This window comes from Cololabis saira, chromosome 3 (genome assembly GCF_033807715.1).
Source record: "Cololabis saira isolate AMF1-May2022 chromosome 3, fColSai1.1, whole genome shotgun sequence".
Taxonomy (NCBI): domain Eukaryota; kingdom Metazoa; phylum Chordata; class Actinopteri; order Beloniformes; family Belonidae; genus Cololabis; species Cololabis saira.
The window spans coordinates 20,637,082-20,659,208 of NC_084589.1; the positions used below are offsets into that span (position 1 = coordinate 20,637,082).

Genomic DNA, 22,127 nt, shown 5'->3' on the forward strand with positions numbered 1-22,127 from the left:
GGGGCCAAACTAAGACAAAAAATAAGGAAATTACGAGAATAAAGTCGTAATATTAAATATATTATAAATATATAAATATAACTTCACAAAATGCTCAATATTCCTCATTTTTACACAGGGAGAAGAGTTCTCATAAATTATATTCTCACGACTTTATTCTCATAATGTTACGACTTTATTCTCGTAATTTTACGACTTTATTCTCGTAATGTTACGACTTTATTCTCGTAATTTTACTACTTTATTCTCGTAATATTACGACTTTATTCTCGTAATATTACGACTTTAATCTCATAATACGACTTTATTCTTTTACGACTTTATTCTCGCAACATTATGACTTTATTCTCGTAATTTTACGACTTTATTCTCATTATATTATGACTTTATTCTCGTAATTTCCACATTTTTTTGTCTTAGTTTGGCCCTAATACTCCGTCGTAAAATACAGCTCGTTCTTCTGTATAACAAGATTTGATTTTGAGGTATTTGGGGTAAACGGTGGTCCAATCCATAAAATCATTCCTCCATTATTTGTATAAAGCTCGTGTGCGTGCGGATCGGTGCGGATGCATGAAGGCTGATTTATGGTTCCGCGTTACACCAACGCAGAGCCTACTGCATAGGCCGTCCCATACGGCGTAGGCTCTGCGTCGATTTAACGCGGACCATAATTCAGGCGTGAGCGAGAAACACTCCCAGCCCGACCTACGCCGCTGACGTCACTGCGCGCTGACGTCACCGCCGAGCCACGCTGTAAAGCCAGTCTAAACAACTCCAGACGAACTTCTGACCACAAGCAGTTTCGGACTCTCCCGTTAAAAACGCTGAGATTTAACAAAGCAGGCGAAAATACCAACTTCACCAGGACTTGGTCATATTTTTCCTTTTTTTTTAGTTTAAACAGTTGAACTTTTTTTCTCCTTTTTTTCCTCCTTTCTAGTGTTTGTCCCTCTTTTTTTTTCCTTTCTCTCTTTGGTCATTAAGATGAAGAATCTGTGGCTGTTGTTTCTCGTCGGACTGTCGACTGGGTTCATAAATGAAAAGGTAAGCACCTGGACATTATTCTTTTGTTTTCTATCCAGACAAGAGGTCGATGTCGTCGTCGTTTTGTCTTTTTTTTTTTTTTTTTTGACCAGAAAAAAAGGACTTTCGAGCTGTTAAAATAACGTTTGTTGAAGCAGAACGTTTGATTTTGTTCAGTTGACTTTTACCCCTCGACATTCTCTACACGGAAAACATAGAAAACATAGACACACATCTATATCCATAATATTTAAATATGTTTTAATGTTTTTTTTTTCAACCGTACACTGTATTCAAGCCAACTTCAGGCGTCCAGTTGGTGTCAAGTTCGCTTTAAGCCTAAATCGACGCAGACGTAGGGTACGGCGTAGAGTACGCGGCGACGCACACCGTACGGTGCGCGTCGCCGCGTAACCTACGCCGTAGGTCTACGTTGATGTAACGCGGAACCATAAATCAGCCTTTACTCTGTTCAGCCTGAGCTCACAGCTCTGACATTTAAACCAAAGCCTCCACACCTGGCTGCGTTTATTATCCATACAAGTTTCCAACACTTACCCATTTCTTTCTTTGTCCTTAATCAAAAGAAATACAGAATATTTAAGCAGGATTAAAAAACAAAGTTGCCATAAATCAAAATCCCCCAGGCTGATTGATTTTTTTTTTTTTTTTTTTTTAAGATCAATCTTAAACAATAGAAATGCCTGTGTTTTATATCCAGGTCTGTATGTTGAAAAGCGGGAAAACACCTGGAAATGACAGGTTTAAGCCCAGCTCTGTTCTTTGTCACAATGGATTGAAAGGGAAAAAAAAATTCCAGTTAGCTGTATAATTTATTGATCCTTAAAAAGTCCCAAATGATAAGACGGGGAACTTCACCAGTTTTCCGGAAATTAATATTTAAGATTTATGGACTGTATTTTGTGAAAAGGAAAGGGATGAAACCTGAGAGTGTGCTGGTGGATACAAATGAAAAGGAAAAAGCAGGATAGGGCTTGGAGTTGTAGACATGTTGCTGCTTGAGACCTAAGAAGCTCTAGGAACACTTCTCAGCTCAATTTTTGTCAATTTTACAATTGTATCATTTTGTAATGGGTGTGTAAAACATTAATCCACTCAAAATTGGATTTTCTTTAAAGCATATTTGTTTTGAAGGGTAAACATGACAGACCAAAGCCAGTTATTCAAATTCACCTGTCCCTCAGTACCAAATCATTTTTGCATTGCAAAATCTACCGGCCCCTGTTATATTTTACCAGAATGAAATTAATGGCCTTTGCTATTTCTTGAGTCTAATATTCCCTCAGCCCTAAATTGCTGGGTGTGATGAGTTGCATCATAGAAACGAAACTGTCTTTCACAGAATATGGTCGAGGTGGCTGTGGAATTGCTGGTTAGTCAGACTGTGATGTTGCTTACATCTGAAAGATGAATGTTGAAACAGGCCTTTTGCCTGTGACAATATGCGGGCTGGTAGTTGACATTTTCTGGATGGATGACTCACAGTGACTCGCTCTAGGGCTAGTTCAGACAAGTATCACTGCGTGGGATACGTACAGTTTTGTACCTTACCACAAAAGGAAATAGGAAGCGAGTGACATCTCTTCCCTATATTATGTATGATCACTTTCACAGTCCCTCCTAGACACATTACCCATCCAAAACTACTCGTCAAACCCAACTTAATATATGAAAAGAAATGTGTAGGCCATGTGAAATGTGAACATAAAATTATACTGACATCTTTTGCTGTGAGAAATTGCTGATCATTTTGGTTTGTGTGAAGTCTCAAGTGTGGTAGTTATGCTTTAGTTATCAGCCCTAGCCAGAACATTGTTCAGTTTCTGTAGGGAAAACTGTACACATCCATTTTTGTCGATTTGTTGGTTGAGTACCTGAGTTCGGATCCCACCCTACCCATAGGGGAAACTTTGTCAAGTAGGAAATAGTTTACTTGGAAGGTGGCTCAAGGTGGTTCATCTTGGTTGCTATTGCGGGGGCTTGAACCTGGGTCCAGACCCAACCCCACCTCTGTAGCCACTGGACTACCAAGTGTGAGAAATACATTTAGTTCTCAGGACATAGAAATTCAACTGTCTTTGTAGCCTCCTGTCCTTTTACCATCACACAGCTGACAGAAATATTACCAAGAGCATTGTTGTGAAGTGGTGTGAACTGGGACCTTTTAGTTTTGGGTCAGCAGTTTCAGATTACCATGATCTCTGTGGAGGACTTCCAAACACAGTCCACGTGTCAGACAAAAGTACCTATTGTGTCACACATAGATGTTTGTAAAGAGAGAGAGTCTTTCCGAATGCTGTCCAGACCTCCTGAGCTGCAACAAAATGCTCTTTCTGTGACTGTTTTTTTTTTTTTTTTTTTTTAAATCCCAGCTACTGTTGAACAGCAAAACATATCTTGATGTTTGGTGGTCAAACATTAATCCCTTTACAAATCGCTGCTGCTTCAGCTATCTCATTGATGAGGGCTTCTGTGCACTTTTGGTTCTTGCACAACCTCACTCTTGACTTCACTGTTCTTTCACGGAATTTCAGCTCAATGGAGAAATATTTATCAGTCAGCCAGGCAGACAGAAAATGTGATTTGTTAACTGCAAGATTTAATAATGCACTCTTCCAACACACTTTCCCTGTTGTTTTTGTAGATGAATACCAATGTGATCCAACTGTTTCCAGTAAACCATCTTTACTGTGACAAAGTACTAGAATGCCACATTGTTATATATGACTGTGTGTATGTATTCCAGATGTTTATAACCTCTGTTTCAAGTCTTTCTGTAAATGCTGATGTGAAACTTAGCTCTGCCACATGGAAAACGCAGAGAATGCTAGGCTGCTTTGTGTTATTGGTGTTTGTTTCGACTCTAGTTTTTCTGGTTTGTCAAAATGTACGAATTTTCATTATACAGAAAAGGATTTGACTATACATAGTAAGCTGGCAAAGATGTTATGATGTTTTGCCCTTATACGGGTTGATGATTATCATTAGGTCATTCATTAAAATGAACCCCAGCTCATATGGCTGATTAGATTAACATTCAATATAGAGGTGTGATGTGTAAGATTCAAAATGTCTTTGTTTATGGTATTGGGGAAAATTCTTCCACCGATAGTTAAATGTTATTGCATTATAGATGGTGAGATGAGATCAGCTGGTTGGAACATCCAGGTCTCTGAACCTCACAGAGAGATAAACATGTAAATGTGTTTTTCCCCTCAATTTGAACCCTAGCTTTGAGATAAGTGGTCAAAATGACATTTAAGGCATTAATCAAAATGTAACCCAGGGTGAGAAGTGGTAAGTAAAACTGAGGCAAAGTATTTGGTGGCAGCACAACTAATGTCTTTCAATGCTAGCTCGAGATGGTGTTGAACATATGAGCTCCACCTTTTTGTCATCGCCTCTTAAAGATAAACATTACAGACCCGAGGAGGGCTGACGGTGTGATCGAGGACTATTTCACACCGGTTAGTTCAGAGGCTCATGTTTAGTTCAACTTCTCAATATTTATAATGCGTCTGTGGTTTAGCTTTGTTTAACATTTGATTTCCATTGTTTTAAGGTTTTAATGGCTAAGACTAGGATCAGGTTGAATAAGCAATGAAGCACTGCAGCTAACACTTCTGAGGGAATTGGTGATAATTGGTCAGCATTAGAGGATGAGGGCACATCTTATTGGTGACTGAGCACTTGTCCAACTACCATACAGCCAAACTTTATTTTTATAGCACTGTTCATACAACTTGTGCTACACAAGGTCCTTTACATGTTTTAAAACGGAGACAAGTGGAAATCTTTTCTTTTGAAGTCAGTCCCTAGTGGTCAGTTGATGTACTGCAAATTTTCTTTTCCCCTTCAACTCATAAGTTAGAATGTTGCCACACTTAGAAACGGAGTGGGACATAATGGACACAATATTTCGTATGGATCATTATTACAGTGAAGAACAACTCTGAAATCTTTCCTGTTCGCTGTAGCAGGTGAATGGTTCTCTGTAGCTGTACAGCTTCGGGCACTTTATTCATTTTTTCCTCCTTCCCTTTCTTTATAGTTGTCTGCTTCCTTGTTTTTTGTTTGTTTGTTTTTTAATAAAAATTCTCTTAGGGGTGTCAGGATGATTTGATCTACTAATATTCTATTAATCACCTTGTTGCTTTTCAAGTTGAAGTAAAAATTGGCTCCATTATCGAATTGGTATCTTTACTGTTGGCTACTAAAGTCTATATTATTTTTAACAGTAACCATCTGATAAGCATGACCTTGTCACCGACATCATGCATTGTGCACATAAAACACCATTGTTGAATATACTGCGCATGAAAAACTATACTTTTAAAAACATCTTGTTTTACTTGTAGAGAAGCAGACTTTGCTCTCAGAAATGTTAAATAAACTGCTCATTTATTTTGTGGATTAGAATGGTTTTTGTGATTTGTATTGCTGCCTTGTTTTCATATTCACTCATGTAAGACGATGTCCATATTAATGATGATTATAATTTCAACCTTATTACTTAAAACCATACTGCTTTGTAGTGGAGGGACTTTGTTCATAGTGTACTTTATAGTAACAGTATGTTTAGCGGTTTGTCAGATGTACATCACCTCAGATCATAGGCAGAACTAGTTGTGTCCTTTCATGGGAATCTCTCCTCCCTCTGTGAGGCTCTTAAATCAGAATAGATCTGAGAATGACCTGCTGTCTCACAGCGTTACGGACTGTACTGATGTCCAGCCTGAAGAGTTTGATAGCACTTAAAGCTACCTCTGGGATTACACTTGTCTTTAGTATGGAGAGACTGGAATAAATGTGTGTGTTCTTAATTTAGTCTGTTTATGTCCCAGAACAGAGCTTACTTTTAACTTTTACATATGCTACAGAATGCATAAACATAAAGCACTCTGTGAACAATTGCAACGTAAATATTTGTCTAACAACTGACATACAGTCTTTTCACCCTTATGTCCCCTCTACCAGCTCTGTTTATTTTTATTTTATTTTCTTGGTGGGGGGGGGGGTTACTTGTTAGGCTTCTAGTAAATCTTTAGGCTTACGACTAAAGATTTACTACCAAAACAAAAACTGATAATTTAAATAAGATGTCTTAACTTTCCCCAAGGTGTACATGGTTATTGCAGTAAGATGGAATAATTCACCTTGTTAGATGCTGCTTCATTTGTCTTTAGCACCTGTTTTATGAGAGACAGAATTTTCCCCATCTCTTTCTTTCCCTTCATTTTGCTTTCCTTCTGCAGTCTCTCATTTCTGACTATCAGCACCTGTGTTAGTGGAAGCATAGTATACATACCAGACATACTTGAAGTCTCAAAGGACCATATTCATCCATGTCGGTGTTGGGGTATGTGTGTGTGTCTGTTTTAATACCACCTTATGTGTGAGACCCCCCTACTCTACTTTCGTGTGAGTGTGTAAAAAAAACATTAACTTTAACCATTTTTTTTTTTTCATGCACCTGAGTCATTTTATTTTTTCTATTGTCTGATTTAGGCTTGAGATAAAAAAAAGTTTTTGTCAGTCCTTTTTTGTTGTTTGTGTTAGTAGGGTTTTTTTTTTTTTTCCAGAGCTGCAACTGTCTTCCCCATGTGCGTCTCTTTGTGTTGTCTTTGAAGCCGCGCTCTCTCTCCCTCCCCTCCTCCTTCTCACAAAACACTTAGATCTCTGATATCTAGCTCTGCAAAGTATCACAAATTACTGCCATGACACATGAAATGAGCATGTATCCAGCTCTGATCCACTGTACATAAAACGGTATGGATGCAGTATGCACTTCATTATGGTTCCACTCACGGACAATGGTACACACTCTGCCATTTTTGTCCAGCATACATCACTGGTTGTGAGAGGTATTGTCTTACTCCAGAGCTGCAGAGACATTCACATGGTTTCGATTAGTGGGTGGAATTCTGCAAGTGTGAATTCATGTGTGTATCTCTCTCATCCCCTCCCACCTTTTGTTAGTGTTTCTCCTCTTCTTGAATAATAATAATTGTTTGGTTTGGTTTTTTTTCTCCTCTTGCAGATCTTTGTCTTGTCCCAGTCAATGTCTACCATTGCAGATGACCTGTACATGGAAGGCCAAACATCAGGTGGCTTCCCCATAGATGATGAGGATAATGATGCTGATGGATCAGGCTCTGGATCTGGAGACTATGGTAAGAGCACGTTTTTTTGTCAACTGTCTTTATGTTGTTGGTATTTAAAATGGAAATTATTTTGAAAGTGGAATGCAGCGTTCTTTGTTTTCAAAAGGTTTGTCAAAATATGAATTTCGTATTTTCAGAAAACACTGAATATTATTTTGAACTTGGACGTTAAGCTTTATATCTTTTTATATTATTAATATTCATAATGATAGAATTACTTACAAAAATGAGATATAGACTCCACTTAGTTTCACATGTAGACATATGAACAATAAGTGCAGCAGACACTACTGCTTGTACATTGTGACACAACACTCACAATGAGCCAGATGTTTGTCCTGAGGCGATATGTAGTCATCCAGGTGAGACTTTTATTAGAAACCCACAGGTCTTTTGACATCTTTGCTTTTATTATGACTGACTCACCTGTATACCCCAGTGAATAATCTGTACAAACATTTATTGGGATCAACAGTAAGCTTTAAAACTCCCAGACTGCATGGTTTCAGTATTGGTAGAAAACCAGTTTAGTTTGGATTTGTTTTGGGGCGGGGTAATTCCAAAGAAAATTGCTCTGTAATGTGTATTCTTTTTTTTTTATTGTTGTTTCCTTTTTCTTTTTAAGCTTTCCGCGATCGTGAGGAACTGTTTCGGAGGATCCTTAACGCGTCTAAGTCATCAGTTTCCAATGAAATGCCACAGCCAACATCGAACTCTCCACAGAACCCAACAACCACAGGGGAAGATTTGGCGCTCTCAGAGCAGGACAGTGATGACTGGAACAGACAGAGTGAGGTAAAAATAACACTTAACTATGATTTTAAAAAAATAAATAAATAAATAAATCTTGATGACTTAGATGTAAAGAAAAAATATATGTAATGTTTGATTTTCTTTTTTTTTTTTTTTAACTGCTACCTTGAGCTCCTTCAGCACTTTCATACTTGGAAGTGCTTTTGTTTTTTAGCAGGGCAATGATATACAGATTTTATAATGTTCTTTATAATTCATAGTGTACATTATTGTAATAAATATTGATATGCAAGGGGATTTTTTTTTCTTATTTCTGCAACATACAGCATCAAACTAAAATGAACTGGGCTTCAACAATTCTTTTCTCACTTCCACATCCTGGGCTAAATGCTAAATGATGTTGAAAAGAAACTATTTAAAAACAGACAATGCTTTTTGCAATTTGCACCAATACAATCAGAGGAACTGAGCATAAAACCATGTGTTTCCCACTTTAACATCATGGTCTAAATAGTGTTTTTAAAAACTGTTTTAAAACCAGATAAAGCTTAAGACCTGTTCTGTCCTTTATCTGTTGCATCTCATACTTTATCGGTATTTATTCTTTCAGATTCCCAGTGCGAAACCAACATCTGTCATACACGCTCACAGCTCTGGTCCCAGCAACGAGCCTCTCGATGAAGCTACTACTGAGTTCAACATGGACATCAGTGTGGGAAAAAATGGTGATAACAGAGTGGATAATTGGAATGATGGCACATCCGAAGAGAGAGACATGAACAACGAGGTTGAAAAAGAAATTATTGCTGAAGGGGCTCGAGGTGGCAGATTACTCAACAATCCTCAGGAAGTGACCTCTGAGAACATGTGGGAGAGGACGGAGGTGCTGGCAGGTAATTATAAAACTCCATAAGGTTTTCCTTTTTTCTTTTTTTTTATTTCTTTTTTATTTCTGTTAACAGGATTATAATAACAACAATCAAATAATACATAGTGCTAAAAATAAGACACTCAGGTGACAAAGTAAATGATTGTGCTTTCTATAGGCTTGTCTTTCAGGACACTTTTTTTTTTAAAGCATCACCTTGTCTATGCCAGGTCACAAAGTAAATACAATCTTGGGGGGGGGGGGGGACATATTTACTTATTTGTTTTACAAAAACAAATTTAAAATGCAGAAGCATGGTGTACCAAGTCCTCATGAAAAGTGAGTCATCCCCACTAGGCTCTGCTGATTAAATCCACCTCACTAATGACCAAGAGTTTTCTAAAACAAAGCAGAAACACATTTTTGTATGTATCACAACATATTTTTTATGTCCTGATATGTAAAATGTAATCTTGACTGTATATTACATCATTACAAACATCACTTTTAATCAAAACTGACTACTTTTGGCAGTAGTCAAAACATTAGAAGGCAGTTTTGTGTAACTTTTGCTAGTATGAGGAATAACTCAAGAAACCATAATTTTTCTTTGTCATCTCCAGCTGTGATAGCATGTGGAGTGGTTGGATTCCTCTGTGCAGTTTTTCTCCTGCTCCTCCTCGCCTATCGCATGAAAAAGAAGGATGAAGGAAGCTATGACCTGGGAGACACTAAACTTTCTGCAACAGCTTATCACAAAGCACCTACCAAAGAGTTCTATGCTTAAAGTAACCAATGGGGACAATCTAAAGACAATCTGGACTAATATGGATCTATGACCAGCTGAAGATGAATCATTTCAATGAAGTTTGAAGTCAAACACCTCTGCTCTTATCGAGTCCTCCTACAGGGATTCGTTTCCTTGTCAATCCCACATTCATCCCCTACAATGTTTGTCTTCTTCTCTACATAATGTTCAGTTTTGTGCAGACGGCATAATAAGGAAACAAAGCAAAGCTCTTAAAACGCGTTGCTGTCATTCTCTGCAACGGAACAGCTTAGCCATAAATACATGCTGCATTTTTATTAAAAGGATTTTTCCTTACTATCACAGTGGATCACATCCGTTCTAGCATGGAAAGTTGTTAACTTGTAACCTTTTTGAGAAAACTGTTCATTCAGACCATCTTTAGTACTTTTTTTTTTTTTTTTTTTTTTTTTTTGGAACCACACTGTTTTTATTTTTCAGGATCTAAAGCATAACCTGACAAACTTGGATTTTTCTTATTTTTTTGTTCCGGTGGTTTTCATTCAAATGGTACTTTATATAGGGTTAGTATTATAAAGAGCCTTCTAAAGCTGATTCCCCTTTTTCCTTTTGAAGTCATTTTTGCTCTGCTTGTTGATGGCTTTGTATGTGTTTCATTTAATTTTCTGTACGCTTCTTGCTCAAATGAGTATTTTTGTTATGATATTGAGTATGTATTTTCATATGCAGTCCAGTATTGCTAAAAGAGATTTTGTTACTCTGCAGGTACAAACATGTGTGTCTTCTCATAGATATTTGACACTTAAAGAACTGACCAAATATACTGTAAATGTGCTTTATTTGTCTTATGAAAGTAATTTTTGTAGCTTTTTCAATGTTTTAATCTGTAGTGATTCTCTTTGTTTGCCAGTTTTAAAGAGATTAAATTTCTTATATTGATATGTTGATAGCTTTGGTTGGAAGAGGAAAAAAAAAGTCCCTCAGGTGTTCATCTTTAGAACATTTATAAAATTTTTAGGATTATTTTATTTGGTTACTGAGTTCTGCAGGCTTGTGGGACAGGTAGAGCCAAAGCTAATGACTATAATTCAGAACCCATAGAACTGACCAATGTTTCTGATGACAGCCAAAGCACATTCCTTTCTGGCCATCCACTGTAAGCAGCTGTAGTAGATGGTTTAAAGTTAAAGGAACAGTAACAGCATTTAATGTTTCTTACCATTTTTACAGAGACATAGTTTATTCAGCAGGGTGGGAGATTTAAAAATGCAATCCTCCATACATGTCTCAATCTCAGCTGTAATACAAAAACTCTTACATCAGCTAATCTCTGCATGCAGGTTTTCTAAACGTATTGCCTCATTCTCAGACAGCCAAAAGAGTGTGGTTGGAGCTGCAGTACAGTTACAGGAGATGGTTTATACCGATGACAAAAGGGTGGTATCCCCTTTTAATAACACAATATACACTCTGCTTAAGATATGTTTAATGTGCCTTATGTATTGCCTTTTCATAAGCCAGTTACTGCTTATAACACCTTAGAGACTTTCACAGCAGCTTCTTATTGAAGTTGTATTTTAGGGTTTCTTTTAGTTTTTTTTACATTGCTTATATAATTAAATTTGAGAATAGTAATTGATTCATAAAAGGGGAGAGTAGACTTGACCCCAGAGAGAAATTGTCATCAAAATAAATTTTTCTGACACTTTGTTTTAGTTTGTCATTTAACAGATATAACATTGTTTTATGTGTTTCTTTATGAAACTCAACTGAATTACCATTTTTCTTTATTGGTAGGTTTTAGTCAATGTTAATGGTCTTCTTACAATGTCAATCTTTTTTTTTCTCCCTCTGTTACTGAAAATGACACTTTTGAAAGCAATTTTAAATTATCTGAGTGCAAAAACAAGCTATCTTTTAACTGTGGCTGGAATAAACAGGAAGACATGGTCACCAAAGCACTGTGACTGGCTGTTGACGTGATATTAAGTGAACTCTTGAATCCTCAGTGCCTCCCACTGCGTCTCATGTACTTTCATATGCAGTGCAGTTTTAGTATTAGCGTCAGGCCTCAAACTTTAAGCTGTCCTGGATCACAACTACTGTTTCTAGGCTACATATCACTGAATCAGTTAGTTTAAGGTAACTTTCTGTCTTTTGTGAAGCAGATCCACAACTCAGACACACCAGGTTCAAGCAGCTCCTGGCAAATCAGCAGGGGATGAGACACGGCAACCTTTACATATTAGGATCTTTAACTTTTTATATCGCATGTAGATTACACTATAATTTATATATATATATATATATATATATATATATGTTAACTTAAACGAATTTAGCCTGGAAGCCAGGATATTAAGTCAGGGATAATAAGGGTTGTACTGGTTTGTACAGAACCATCTTTATACCTATTGCCCAAGCTTTTTATAAACATATATATTCATGATTTTTGTGTATTTGAAATTCTCGAGTCTTATTCATTTTCATCTTCATTACCATTTATCCAAAATACCATTTTAACACAAATGCATTTGATAAATAAACAGAATAAATAGTTGCTAGTAAAAAGAATCCAGCTTTAGATCTATCTTCACCAAAGTTGAATAAGATGGGACAGCAGCCTTAATTATATACCAAGCATAGCCTCACCAAAAAGATGTTTATTGAGGCAGCTGACTGAGAACTGTGTTCCTGAGGTTGCTGGTGTATTTTATAAGGTTCACTACTGAATAAAAGATGTGGCTTTGAAACAGAGATAACAGTGTCTGTTTTATTTCATTATTTTTTATTGTGTTTGCTTTGGGGGAGTGTAAGAGCATACGTAACATTTTTGCTCCCCTACACATCAAAAAGACGTGTGTACTGTGTCAACAGTGGGTGTACTGCTGTTTAAACACCTTTCTATTACAATAATCTTACGCCCCTTTATTGACCTTTGTTTTTCCTTCTGTCGCCCCTGCTATCAATCTCTCTCCAGCATACATGTGATCCACGTGTTTGTTGTTCATCGAGTCATCAATCATCCTGTACTCTGGAACTGCTGTGTTATAAACTTGGGATTTGAGTTCTGTTACATACAGATGTGGACAAACGTGTTGGTACCTGTGAGATACCATGCCCTCCTCCCAATGTGGACTTATGGTTTCAGGAGGAAATCAAATAAAGGAGATGCTAGTTTCAGCTGAGAGGATATACTTTGTTCTTTAATATTACATTTTTCCACAAGGAATTTAATAGGAGGCAAGGAGACGCCTTCTGTTTGCACCACCCTCTTTTAGGGCCCCACCCAAATGACCTTAATTGGGCAGCTACCTTCCACAGAGGGATGCTCAGTGCCAACAAACAAACATAATCCCATAAACACAATAAGACCAAAAAATACACTTTACGATAATCCATCCAAACCTAAATAACACAAACCAAAATAATCGCCAGTGTGCAAAATGATAAATGAATTACTTAACTTCCCCTATTACCTTGCACGCCTTTGCCCCTTCCCCTTGCAGGGATGATATAAATACCCTGTCTCACTGCGGAGTGCACTACCGCAATGAGACGTGGTATAGAGACAAACAGAAGATGTGGCAAGGTAAGTAAATGAACAAACAAACAAACATATATATATATATATATATATATATATATATATATATATATATATATATATATATATACAGTATAGACCCTTTTTCTGTTTATCGCTGATATTCTTCCGTTGCCAAAATGCGCATACTCTACGTCATCACATACCCAAATTGCCACACTTTAAAACTAAATCACCCCCAAGACAGTGACCCACACATAATACTGAAACACATAAGGGGGGAAGTGGACATGTTCACTTTCTCACAGTACCCTTCCAGCAAAGAAGGAAAAACCCACAATGCTAACTGAAATAACTTGAAATTGACAAACCGTAGAATAAATAATTTACTAAAAAACTGATGAATGAAAATCAGACATTGCTTTTGAATTATGGTTCAACACAATCATTAAAAAAGATAAACTAATGAACCTGTACTTGACAATTTAGCTGGTGCTCCCATGATATTTTGTTGCATAGGCTTTTGAGGGAATCACTCCAATCAAGCAATTTCTATAATGAAACTTCTGCAACTGTAGGCAGGTATTTTGGCCCACTCCTCACAAGCAAACTGTTCCAGCTAGAAAAAAGGTTGAAGGATTTCTTCAGACTGCATGTTTCAGCTCTTTCCACAGATGTTCAGTATGATTTGGATCAGGACTTATACAAGACCACTTCCGAATAGTCAAAAAAAAATTCCCAGCTTCTTTTAGCTGTGTGTTTTGGGTCATTCTCCTGTTGGAGAGCCTATGACCTTTGACTGACACCAAGATGTTTGATATGGGACAGCACATTTTCAGAATGCATTGCTTGTATTGATTTGACACCTTGCCACCTTGATGAAATAAGTGAGCCACCTCCATGTTTAACCATATGTACAGTCTTTTTTTCTTTAAATGCTGCATTTTTGAATCGCTTTGCTTAACAATCATATCATCATTAATTTATCATCACTTTTCCTCTTGTGGCTACAACCGAGCCAGTTGGCTACAGACCCTAAACGTCTGAAAGAAATGTGCAACTGTAGTCACAGAAACATCAAACTACTTGGACAGCCTTTACATTTAACATGCTTATCTACACTGTTCTCTCTGATCCGCTCAGATAACGCTCCATTGCTTTCTCTGGTCCATGTTCACTGTGGTGGACACCATGACGCCAAAAAATTGTGTTGAACCGCAATTATTACTTTTGGCAGTTTCATGTTATGTCAAAGACCATTAGGGGTTTTGTCTTTCTTTAATGGAAGGTGACAACAAATTTGTCTACGTGCATGTTTAAATTGTGAAAAGATTTTGATAAAAAAGGTTCAAATCCAGCTGCACGTAAAAGCCTTCAGTTAAAGCTTTTGTTCCACATGTTTGCACAATACTGCAGGAAAACATTTCCTCCCAGCCAACTTTAACAAATGCATTTCGAAGAGAAAACAAAGTTTTCAAACCACTGGGCAATAAAAAAAAAAAAGACCAGCATTTAGGCTGAGCCAAATAGATGTTTTCAAAGACCTGGCGATGCAGCAAAAAAAGGGAAAAAAATGCACATGATGTTGGAGACAGTGAGAAAAGACTCTTATTGTGCAGAAAGCAAGTAACTGACAAAAAAATGACAGCTAAATAGCCACCTAAGTTTATAACAATATATTAGTAATGTATCAGAAACTGACCTTATATGGGTGAAACACTTGCAGTTGATGGCAGTAACTGTGAAGAAATTAATGCAGAATGTTTGTGGTAAAGAAAGATAAGAATGAAAACCGCAGAGTAGGATGTGGGCAGATAAGTGCTTTGTTTTCTTCAGGGTTGATACAATGCATTCAGTGCACTGGGGATTCTTATGGGGACTGATATGTTGACAAGAAGAGTGTGGCACGTTAATAATAGCACTGTCAGTGGCAAAGAGAGTGCTAGGATAATCTTTGGTGTCTGCACAGTAGAGTTTAATGCTCCCTAGACACTTCTTAGGTCAGAAAAAAGGGAAATAATAGTCATAATAATGTCAACACTTAGATAAAGCTGAGCAAATAGTTATTTTACCCCAACACTGAGTAGTGTTGTCGATAACTTTCATTTTTGCTTAACTCAAATCAACAAAAATGACCAGTAAAACTTGCAGGGGTGTGTCATTGTCAAAGCAGTAACATTTCTACACGCACAATGCTCAAAGGACTCAAGATATTGAGAATATCAGCTATAAAATCTTAAGAAACCAATTTAAATGCCTCATTTACTACAGAGCACAAAAATTACACGTGGAAAAGGTTATGTAGTCTGATGAGTCCAGATGTACACTGTTCCAGAGTAATGGCCATTTCAGGGCGAAAAGAGAGGTGAATGACGTGATGCACCCATCAGACCTTTCCCTTGGGTCTGGGAGCCCAGTGGCATGATTACAGGTTGCTAGGTGATGAACTCAACTGTTTGCCCAAGTTTACTGAATGTTTTTTCCGTTAATAGATTTTTCTTCCGTTGTGGCACAGGGATATTCCAAGTAAATGCCAGGATTCGTTGGGTTTAAATTGTGAAACAGTGGTTAAGGGAGCATGAGACAACGTGCCCACACATGGACTGACCACCTTAGGGCCCAGACCATAACTCCATAGAGAACAACACACAACTGCATGCCTTCTTTTGTCTGCCACGTGCATCTCGCGGTGTCTCAAATAACACATCTTGTGCTGTGCTTTTATTGTGAAAAAGTTGCACCGGAAATGCAGATTTAGCATCGAGAGCACGTAAATACGGAAATAGGACTTAAATGCGTTCATACTAAAACCTGTGTTTAAACATTGTACTGTAGTGTTTTTACAGTTGTAACTGGTTACTTTCACCTGTTTCTCATAAAGTCTGAGAACGTCACAGACAACAAAGACCTTTATCCATCCTAAAAGGTTGGTGTTTTTTGTCGTACTTCCGCTGAGGTTTTGCTTTTCTTTTCTTTTCTATTCTTTTCTTTCACTTGCTCTGCAGTTCCTCTGTAGTAAAAACATTGTTATCCGGAGACCAACTGCAGAGTTGGCCCTGAAAAATAACACCACCAGTGAATTTGCCTTTATGATAACATTGTTTTTTTCTTTTTTTTTCTTTTTTTTTAGGGGATTGAACTTGAAGTCCTAATTGAAACTAAAGCTGCCAGGAAGTAATTAGAGTATAACTAACACATTAATTATGATGATTTGGATCCGTCTCTGCTGGGTTATGTAGTTATGCTGTAGCCTACATATGATCTTGGTTACAGGAAGTTGCCCTATTAAATGTTACTTGTTTGGTAATCATTTTGTGTAATTATTTGTGTGCCTGCAGATGATTGTGAGGAGGAGGCAGACACTCATCCTCCCCTTCCTCATGTCTGTCATGTTCATCCATCCTGCTCCAGCCCTGAACTCAATATCTGCTACCAGGGCTGCGTTTAATACAACTGTGAAGAGAGGTACTCTTTACACTTTCTTTTTCCTTTTCTTAGTGTTGATTGTCTCTAAAATGTGCTAGAGACCCCACAGCTATTTGACACAAATCACTACAAGTCTTTACAGTTTTGATAGGGGGGTGTTGACAATAAAATGTGAATGGAATTTGAATTAATGGATCAGGGAAGTGTTATCTGTGATTGTCATCTCTCTTTTGATATGCACTACTAGGTAATATTTTATCTTTTCCTTAGTTGTGCAAAAGTACTCGACCATGATGCACCTTGTAATTATGAGTCACAACATATTTATCTTCCTCCCCTGAAACATTGTGTGTATATATATATTTTTATATTGCTCTTTTTATTATTTAACTATTTATTGGTTATTTCTATTTTAAATTTTTTGTATAAAGCGTGTGTGTGTTTTGGCTGCTGCACGACTGAATTTCTCCTCTGGGAGATAAATAAAGTCTTCTATTCTATTCTATTCTATTCTGTATGTGTAAGATTTGGGGTTAACACCTGACTTTCTTGTTGACCTCAGCTGCAGATGTAGCAGAAGAGGTAGCAGCCTACGCTGATGTGGCCAAACAGATCATTGAGCTGGCTGTGTCCGGTGCGGCCCACAACCGTTCTTACAGACGACTAGCTGACTTCACCGACACCATAGGGAACCGTGTCAGCGGCTCATCCAACCTGGACAGGGCTATTAAATACATGTATAATGCCATGTATCAGGATGGATTGGATGTACATTTGGGTGAGTGTGCTTGACATTTGAAGTGAGTTACGTATTGAGGACATATGTCTCACAAAGTCTTTCAAAGGGAACTTGATCTTCAGTGTAACAGCTGTTTTGTTTTTGCTTCTTCTCATGTGGTTTTTCTTCAGAGCCAGTCAAAATCCCACACTGGGTAAGAGGAAAGGAGAGTGCAGAAATGATTGCTCCCAGGGCGAAGAGCCTGTCTATACTGGGACTGGGCAGCAGTGTAGGAACACCTCCCGAGGGTACGGACAATACATAATAGAGCCATCTATATCTGTCATCTACCTTCCTTTTACTGATCAACCCTATCACTTCAGGTATAAAAGCAGAGGTGTTGGTGGTTCAGTCTTTTGAGGAGCTGAAGCACAGAGCCAGTGAGGCTGCAGGGAGGATTGTAGTTTTTAACCAGCCATTTGTAAGCTACGGAGAAACTGTGTCTTACCGTGCTTTTGGTGCCTCAAAGGCAGCAGAGGTGGGAGCTGTGGCTACACTAATTCGCTCTATAACTCCATTCTCCATAAACAGGTATCTAACCTTTTCAATACCAACTGCTTTTTTAAGTACATGTGGGACTGGCAAAACAATAATACATTCCTATCTTTCTTTTTGTTTGACTAGTCCCCACACGGGCCAGCAGGATTACCAAGAAGGAGTGAAGCGCATCCCTACAGCCTGTATCACTGTAGAGGATGCTGAGCTGATGTGGCGTTTGGCCCAGAGGGGACAGAAGATTGTAGTTCGACTCACAATGGAAGCCAAGACCCTGCCGGATGCTGACTCTTTCAACACGGTGTCTGAGATCAGAGGCTGGCAGTACCCTGAGCAGGTACATTTGCTCCCTCATCACGAATGCCTGCATGCTTGACTTGTTTATCTTTGGTTTCATCAGACCTCTCTTATCAGTCGAGTTTTTGGGTTGGTGTCAGAATAAGCCAATATGGGTGGATGTTCAAGGTGAAAGGGGTTTTCTTTTTTAATCAGTTGTTTTCTTTGTTTTTACTTAATCTTGGTGGATAAGGAGAGTATTGAATAAACAGCTTTGCTGAATCTAGATATTCCCGAAGCCTTTATTATGCTGTTTCAGGTCTTTCCAGAAGCTATTTTCTTATATATTCCATGTTTTGATTGGATTGAACTTTCATTTTTATAAGTTTTCTAACGCTCATCTTTTTAAAATATGGATCATTTTTGTAAAGTACAAAAAAAAAACGTCCAGTCCAAGTAAAATTATTGGCTTATTTATATCATCCAAACTTTTTTCTAATCTTTCTTTATTTTTTTATAAATCATGCCAAACTGATACCTTAAATCTTTTGTCTTGCGTGTATGAAATATCAACTCAGTGGTCAGAGTCTTGCTTAGCTAGAACCAGCAGTGAACAATTTAGATAAAATAATCTGATTTATGTTTGGTACTGTGTAAAAGATATCAAAAAACCCCTAAAGTTGTTACCAAAGAGGAAGAAGGTGCCGTGATTCATTAGGGGTTTTTAGGCTCTTGTTTTGAACTCTCGAGTTTGGTGTTTGGTGGTTACCATGTTGGTCTATTTTTGGAGCTAGAATGGATTACATTTGGACAAGAAAGCAGAGATTATGCAATATATGAAACCTGATTCATATGAATGGGTTATGTACCTGGATACATCGGGTATGATACGATTCAGGGGAGATGCATTTGTGAACAGAATAACTCAGAAGTTAATTGTCAATCTAAAAGAAAACAAATAATTTATATAAGTGTGGCATTGAATGTTCCTTCAAATGGATAGATTTATTTCAAGACCAGGAATTCACAAATATTTTTGTTACTACTTGGGGCTGAAAAAAGCGTCTTTTAGTAGTTATTGTTTATCTTTGTTTTTTCTTTTATATACTAGTCTCGTGCTCATTTGTTGGTGAAATACTTTATAGTTGGTATCTTTTACAACATCTCTAAAATATGTACATTTTATTATGCCACTCTCAACTGCAATGTAAAAAGAGGAATACTAGTTACCTTGAGCCCTCAAAGTTGTGTCTAAGCGGCGGTAGTAAAGAGTCTCCCCTGTCTGTATCTTTATCTTTTGTGTTGTTTTCATTCTTGCTTGTGGTAGCTATCATAGCATCCAAGGAGTCACCATGACAACTAACCAGCTGAATGTTCAGATCCGTTGCAGACCTACTGTGCTACTGCTGTACTTAAACATTGCTACAGATTTTGTCCAGTGTGTTTGCCTTCTTAAAAAAGGTGCACATTTATGAAAGACAGCCCATACTTTGTAGAGCGAGCTTCCCCCCCCCCCCCCCTTTTTTTTGCTGTTACATTTATAGCCATGGAAAGAGAGGGCAGAATGAGTCTTGCTATAAGTCTGAGGTGTAAATGCTCGGAACAAACACCATACCTGACCCAACTTGCATTTATGGAGTACAGTATGTCACAGGTCCTTTGCACATTTGAGGATAAGGATCCGAACAGGAAGATAGCAAGTAGAACCAGAAGACAGATAAGGTGCTGCTGCACGGCAGATTTATCTATAAAGCAGAATTCAACAACAATGTGATTGAGTGCTCTACAATAAAGCCCACAAATGCAATCCCAGTTATTTCTATGTCTTCCTGTGAGCTGGACTGCACTGGTGGAGGTCACCAGAATGTACTAGCTCAGCAGTAAGACCCATGATGCTCCATGTAGGTGCCCAGATGAGGACACAGTTAAAATGACCATGAAATAAGTACTGTTTGCTTCTGCATGCATCCACACCCTGTGCTACAGGGAAGTAAAGTATTTGTTTTGTAGACTTGAGCTGAGGGATATAAAAGTTTGAAAAAGTGTTTTTACTGGAGTCAAAGGTTGTGTGCATTGTAGACTCATCAAGATTGTATTGTTTCTTAGACAATGAACTGTGGATATCCCCCTTTATTTAATCTTTATTTTGTCAGATTCTAGCATATATTTGATACGTAGTTGACATATAGTATATAGCATATAGTATGCTTTCAAAAAATACTTTGACATCCCTGTCTGATTTCATTGGAGCTTAAAGGCTTGAGTGCACTTCTGTATTTACTCAAGATTGTAGCTGCTGTCTGATCAATGTTCCCCTTGCCCACAGTCAGCCCCAGCAGTACTAAACCAAAACATCTTAAATAGAAAAACAGTGCATCAATTCAAAGGTCCGCACTGAACCAAAAGGATTGATGTTAAAATCTATGAAAGAAAACTACAGAATAGCAGCAAAGGTCAAGGAGCTTGTTGTTAAATATAACTACACTCAGTTCCCACTTTATGTTTCTAAGTATCACATGTAGGCATGTGTGAATCTTCATTGTGTGATCTGTGAATCAAAATGTGGACTGCATTTAGCCAGAGGTTGCCTGCTGCCTGAATGTTTTTATTGTTCTTAAGGAAGTCCGCGTGATAGACTTCAGACAAAACTTCCGTAACTCGTGTAATATCTTTTGGCAGATGTGATGTTTCCTGTGGGAATTTCCCAGGAGAGTTGTACACCTACAAAACTATGAGCCTTTTTCAGTCAGTAATGTTAGAAAATGATAATCTACCTGTCAAGTCTAACATGATTCAGCTTAAGAATCTTCTCTCTTGAACACAGAGCAGCAACCCAGGCTGTCATTATGTGCAGTATGATTAAGTGGTTTCCAGTGTTTGCAAGTCAAGGAACTCCTCTTATTCCTTTGAAATCTCTAACTTAATTAGTTAACTTGATGATACATCATAGACTCAAAATCCAGGCCAGTTGCTGATGTAAGCTGTTACTATTCTGATCTCGAAACGAACGCTTAGTTCTTCCTTTTTCAAAAAGTGAACTGAAACACATGGCGTGGCTGACATCATCTCTGGCCCTGAGACTTTTGCGATGCGTCTCCCTGTTTCAGCAGTTGTGGCTGGACCGAGTGTGTGTTCACATTAGCTCATAGAAAAAAATGTACATATGAGGTTTAGTGAGTCATTTCCAAAGCTCAGGCTGTACTTCAGAGTCACCCGAGTCTGCTGAGTTGCTTGATGTTTTTTCCAACCACTCAACCTCTAGTCATTCCCTTCTTATGCTTTTCACGTTTTTCACTCTGCTTCAGTGTATTATACAGATTTGGTGCATGTAAAAAGTCCTCATCAGCAGGAGCTTTTGTTCTTACTTCTCTGTACTTCCTTCATTGTTTGCAGTCAAAGGTTTATAGTTTTTACTTGAATGGATCATTGTGAAACACATTTGCCTAATTCTTGAATGGTGGTTTGTTTAACACTCCTCAAACAACAAAAAACAGGCTGGTCTGTAAAGACTTTTAAACAGTCATGTCTAGCTGTCACCGTGTCCCCTTCCTGCTATCGGAAACAAACAGCCAAAAGCCCCGTCCGCGCAAGCAGTTTTCTCCGCCTCTGCAGCACCTTTATTCCACCCTGCTCTGCCCTGTGAATACCACAGGAGGCAGAATGACATACAGTGTTGTTCCATAGCTGTACTGTCTTTGGAGGTGGCGGCGGGACTGTAATGGGCTCCAACAGAATTTCAACCACAGTATTTGGAGAAGCAAAGACTGGCTGGACAGGCCATACTTTGAACTTTGGATTCCTGTCCAAGTTGTTTCTTGCATCAACTGTGTGCCGCTTTATCGGGTGTTGTGATATTGTGTAGCGTGTCAACAATGATGAAACTAGCAAAAGAAAGAGACTCAAGAAAGTAAAGAAGGGAGATACATTGAGAGTGACTCAATGTAAGATGGTAAACAAGAGTAAATCCTGAACAGTTTTGTAAAGGTAACTTGACCAGTAAGGGG

The 22,127-nt window shown here is 38.0% G+C and overlaps 2 protein-coding genes across 2 annotated transcripts in view; both read left to right on the forward strand.

Moving 5' to 3' along the window:
• Window positions 1-744: 744 nt before the first annotated feature.
• LOC133427385 (syndecan-2-like) lies at window positions 745-10,542 on the forward strand. Its single transcript, XM_061716463.1, has 5 exons — window positions 745-1,047; window positions 7,088-7,220; window positions 7,837-8,006; window positions 8,575-8,857; window positions 9,456-10,542. The coding sequence occupies exons 1-5, from the start codon at window positions 988-990 to the stop codon at window positions 9,617-9,619; spliced, it is 810 nt and encodes a 269-aa protein (XP_061572447.1). The 5' UTR covers window positions 745-987; the 3' UTR covers window positions 9,620-10,542.
• A 5,371-nt stretch (window positions 10,543-15,913) lies between these two features.
• Window positions 15,914-22,127, forward strand: part of LOC133427427 (carboxypeptidase Q-like) — a 40,090-nt gene continuing 33,876 nt past the window's right edge. The window contains exons 1-6 of the mRNA XM_061716467.1: window positions 15,914-16,074; window positions 16,487-16,613; window positions 17,137-17,352; window positions 17,484-17,600; window positions 17,676-17,883; window positions 17,977-18,184. Coding sequence (XP_061572451.1) covers window positions 16,487-16,613; window positions 17,137-17,352; window positions 17,484-17,600; window positions 17,676-17,883; window positions 17,977-18,184 — 876 coding nt within the window. The 5' untranslated portion in view covers window positions 15,914-16,074. The remainder of the gene's footprint in view (window positions 16,075-16,486; window positions 16,614-17,136; window positions 17,353-17,483; window positions 17,601-17,675; window positions 17,884-17,976; window positions 18,185-22,127) is intronic.

Coding starts and splice junctions, on each gene's coding strand:
- LOC133427385 (XM_061716463.1), top strand. CDS start 988: ATGAAGAATCTGTGGCTGTTGTTTCTCGTCGGACTGTCGACTGGGTTC. Junction 1,048..7,087: donor CTGGGTTCATAAATGAAAAG/GTAAGCACCTGG, acceptor CTCCTCTTGCAG/ATCTTTGTCTTGTCCCAGTC. Junction 8,007..8,574: donor ACTGGAACAGACAGAGTGAG/GTAAAAATAACA, acceptor TTATTCTTTCAG/ATTCCCAGTGCGAAACCAAC.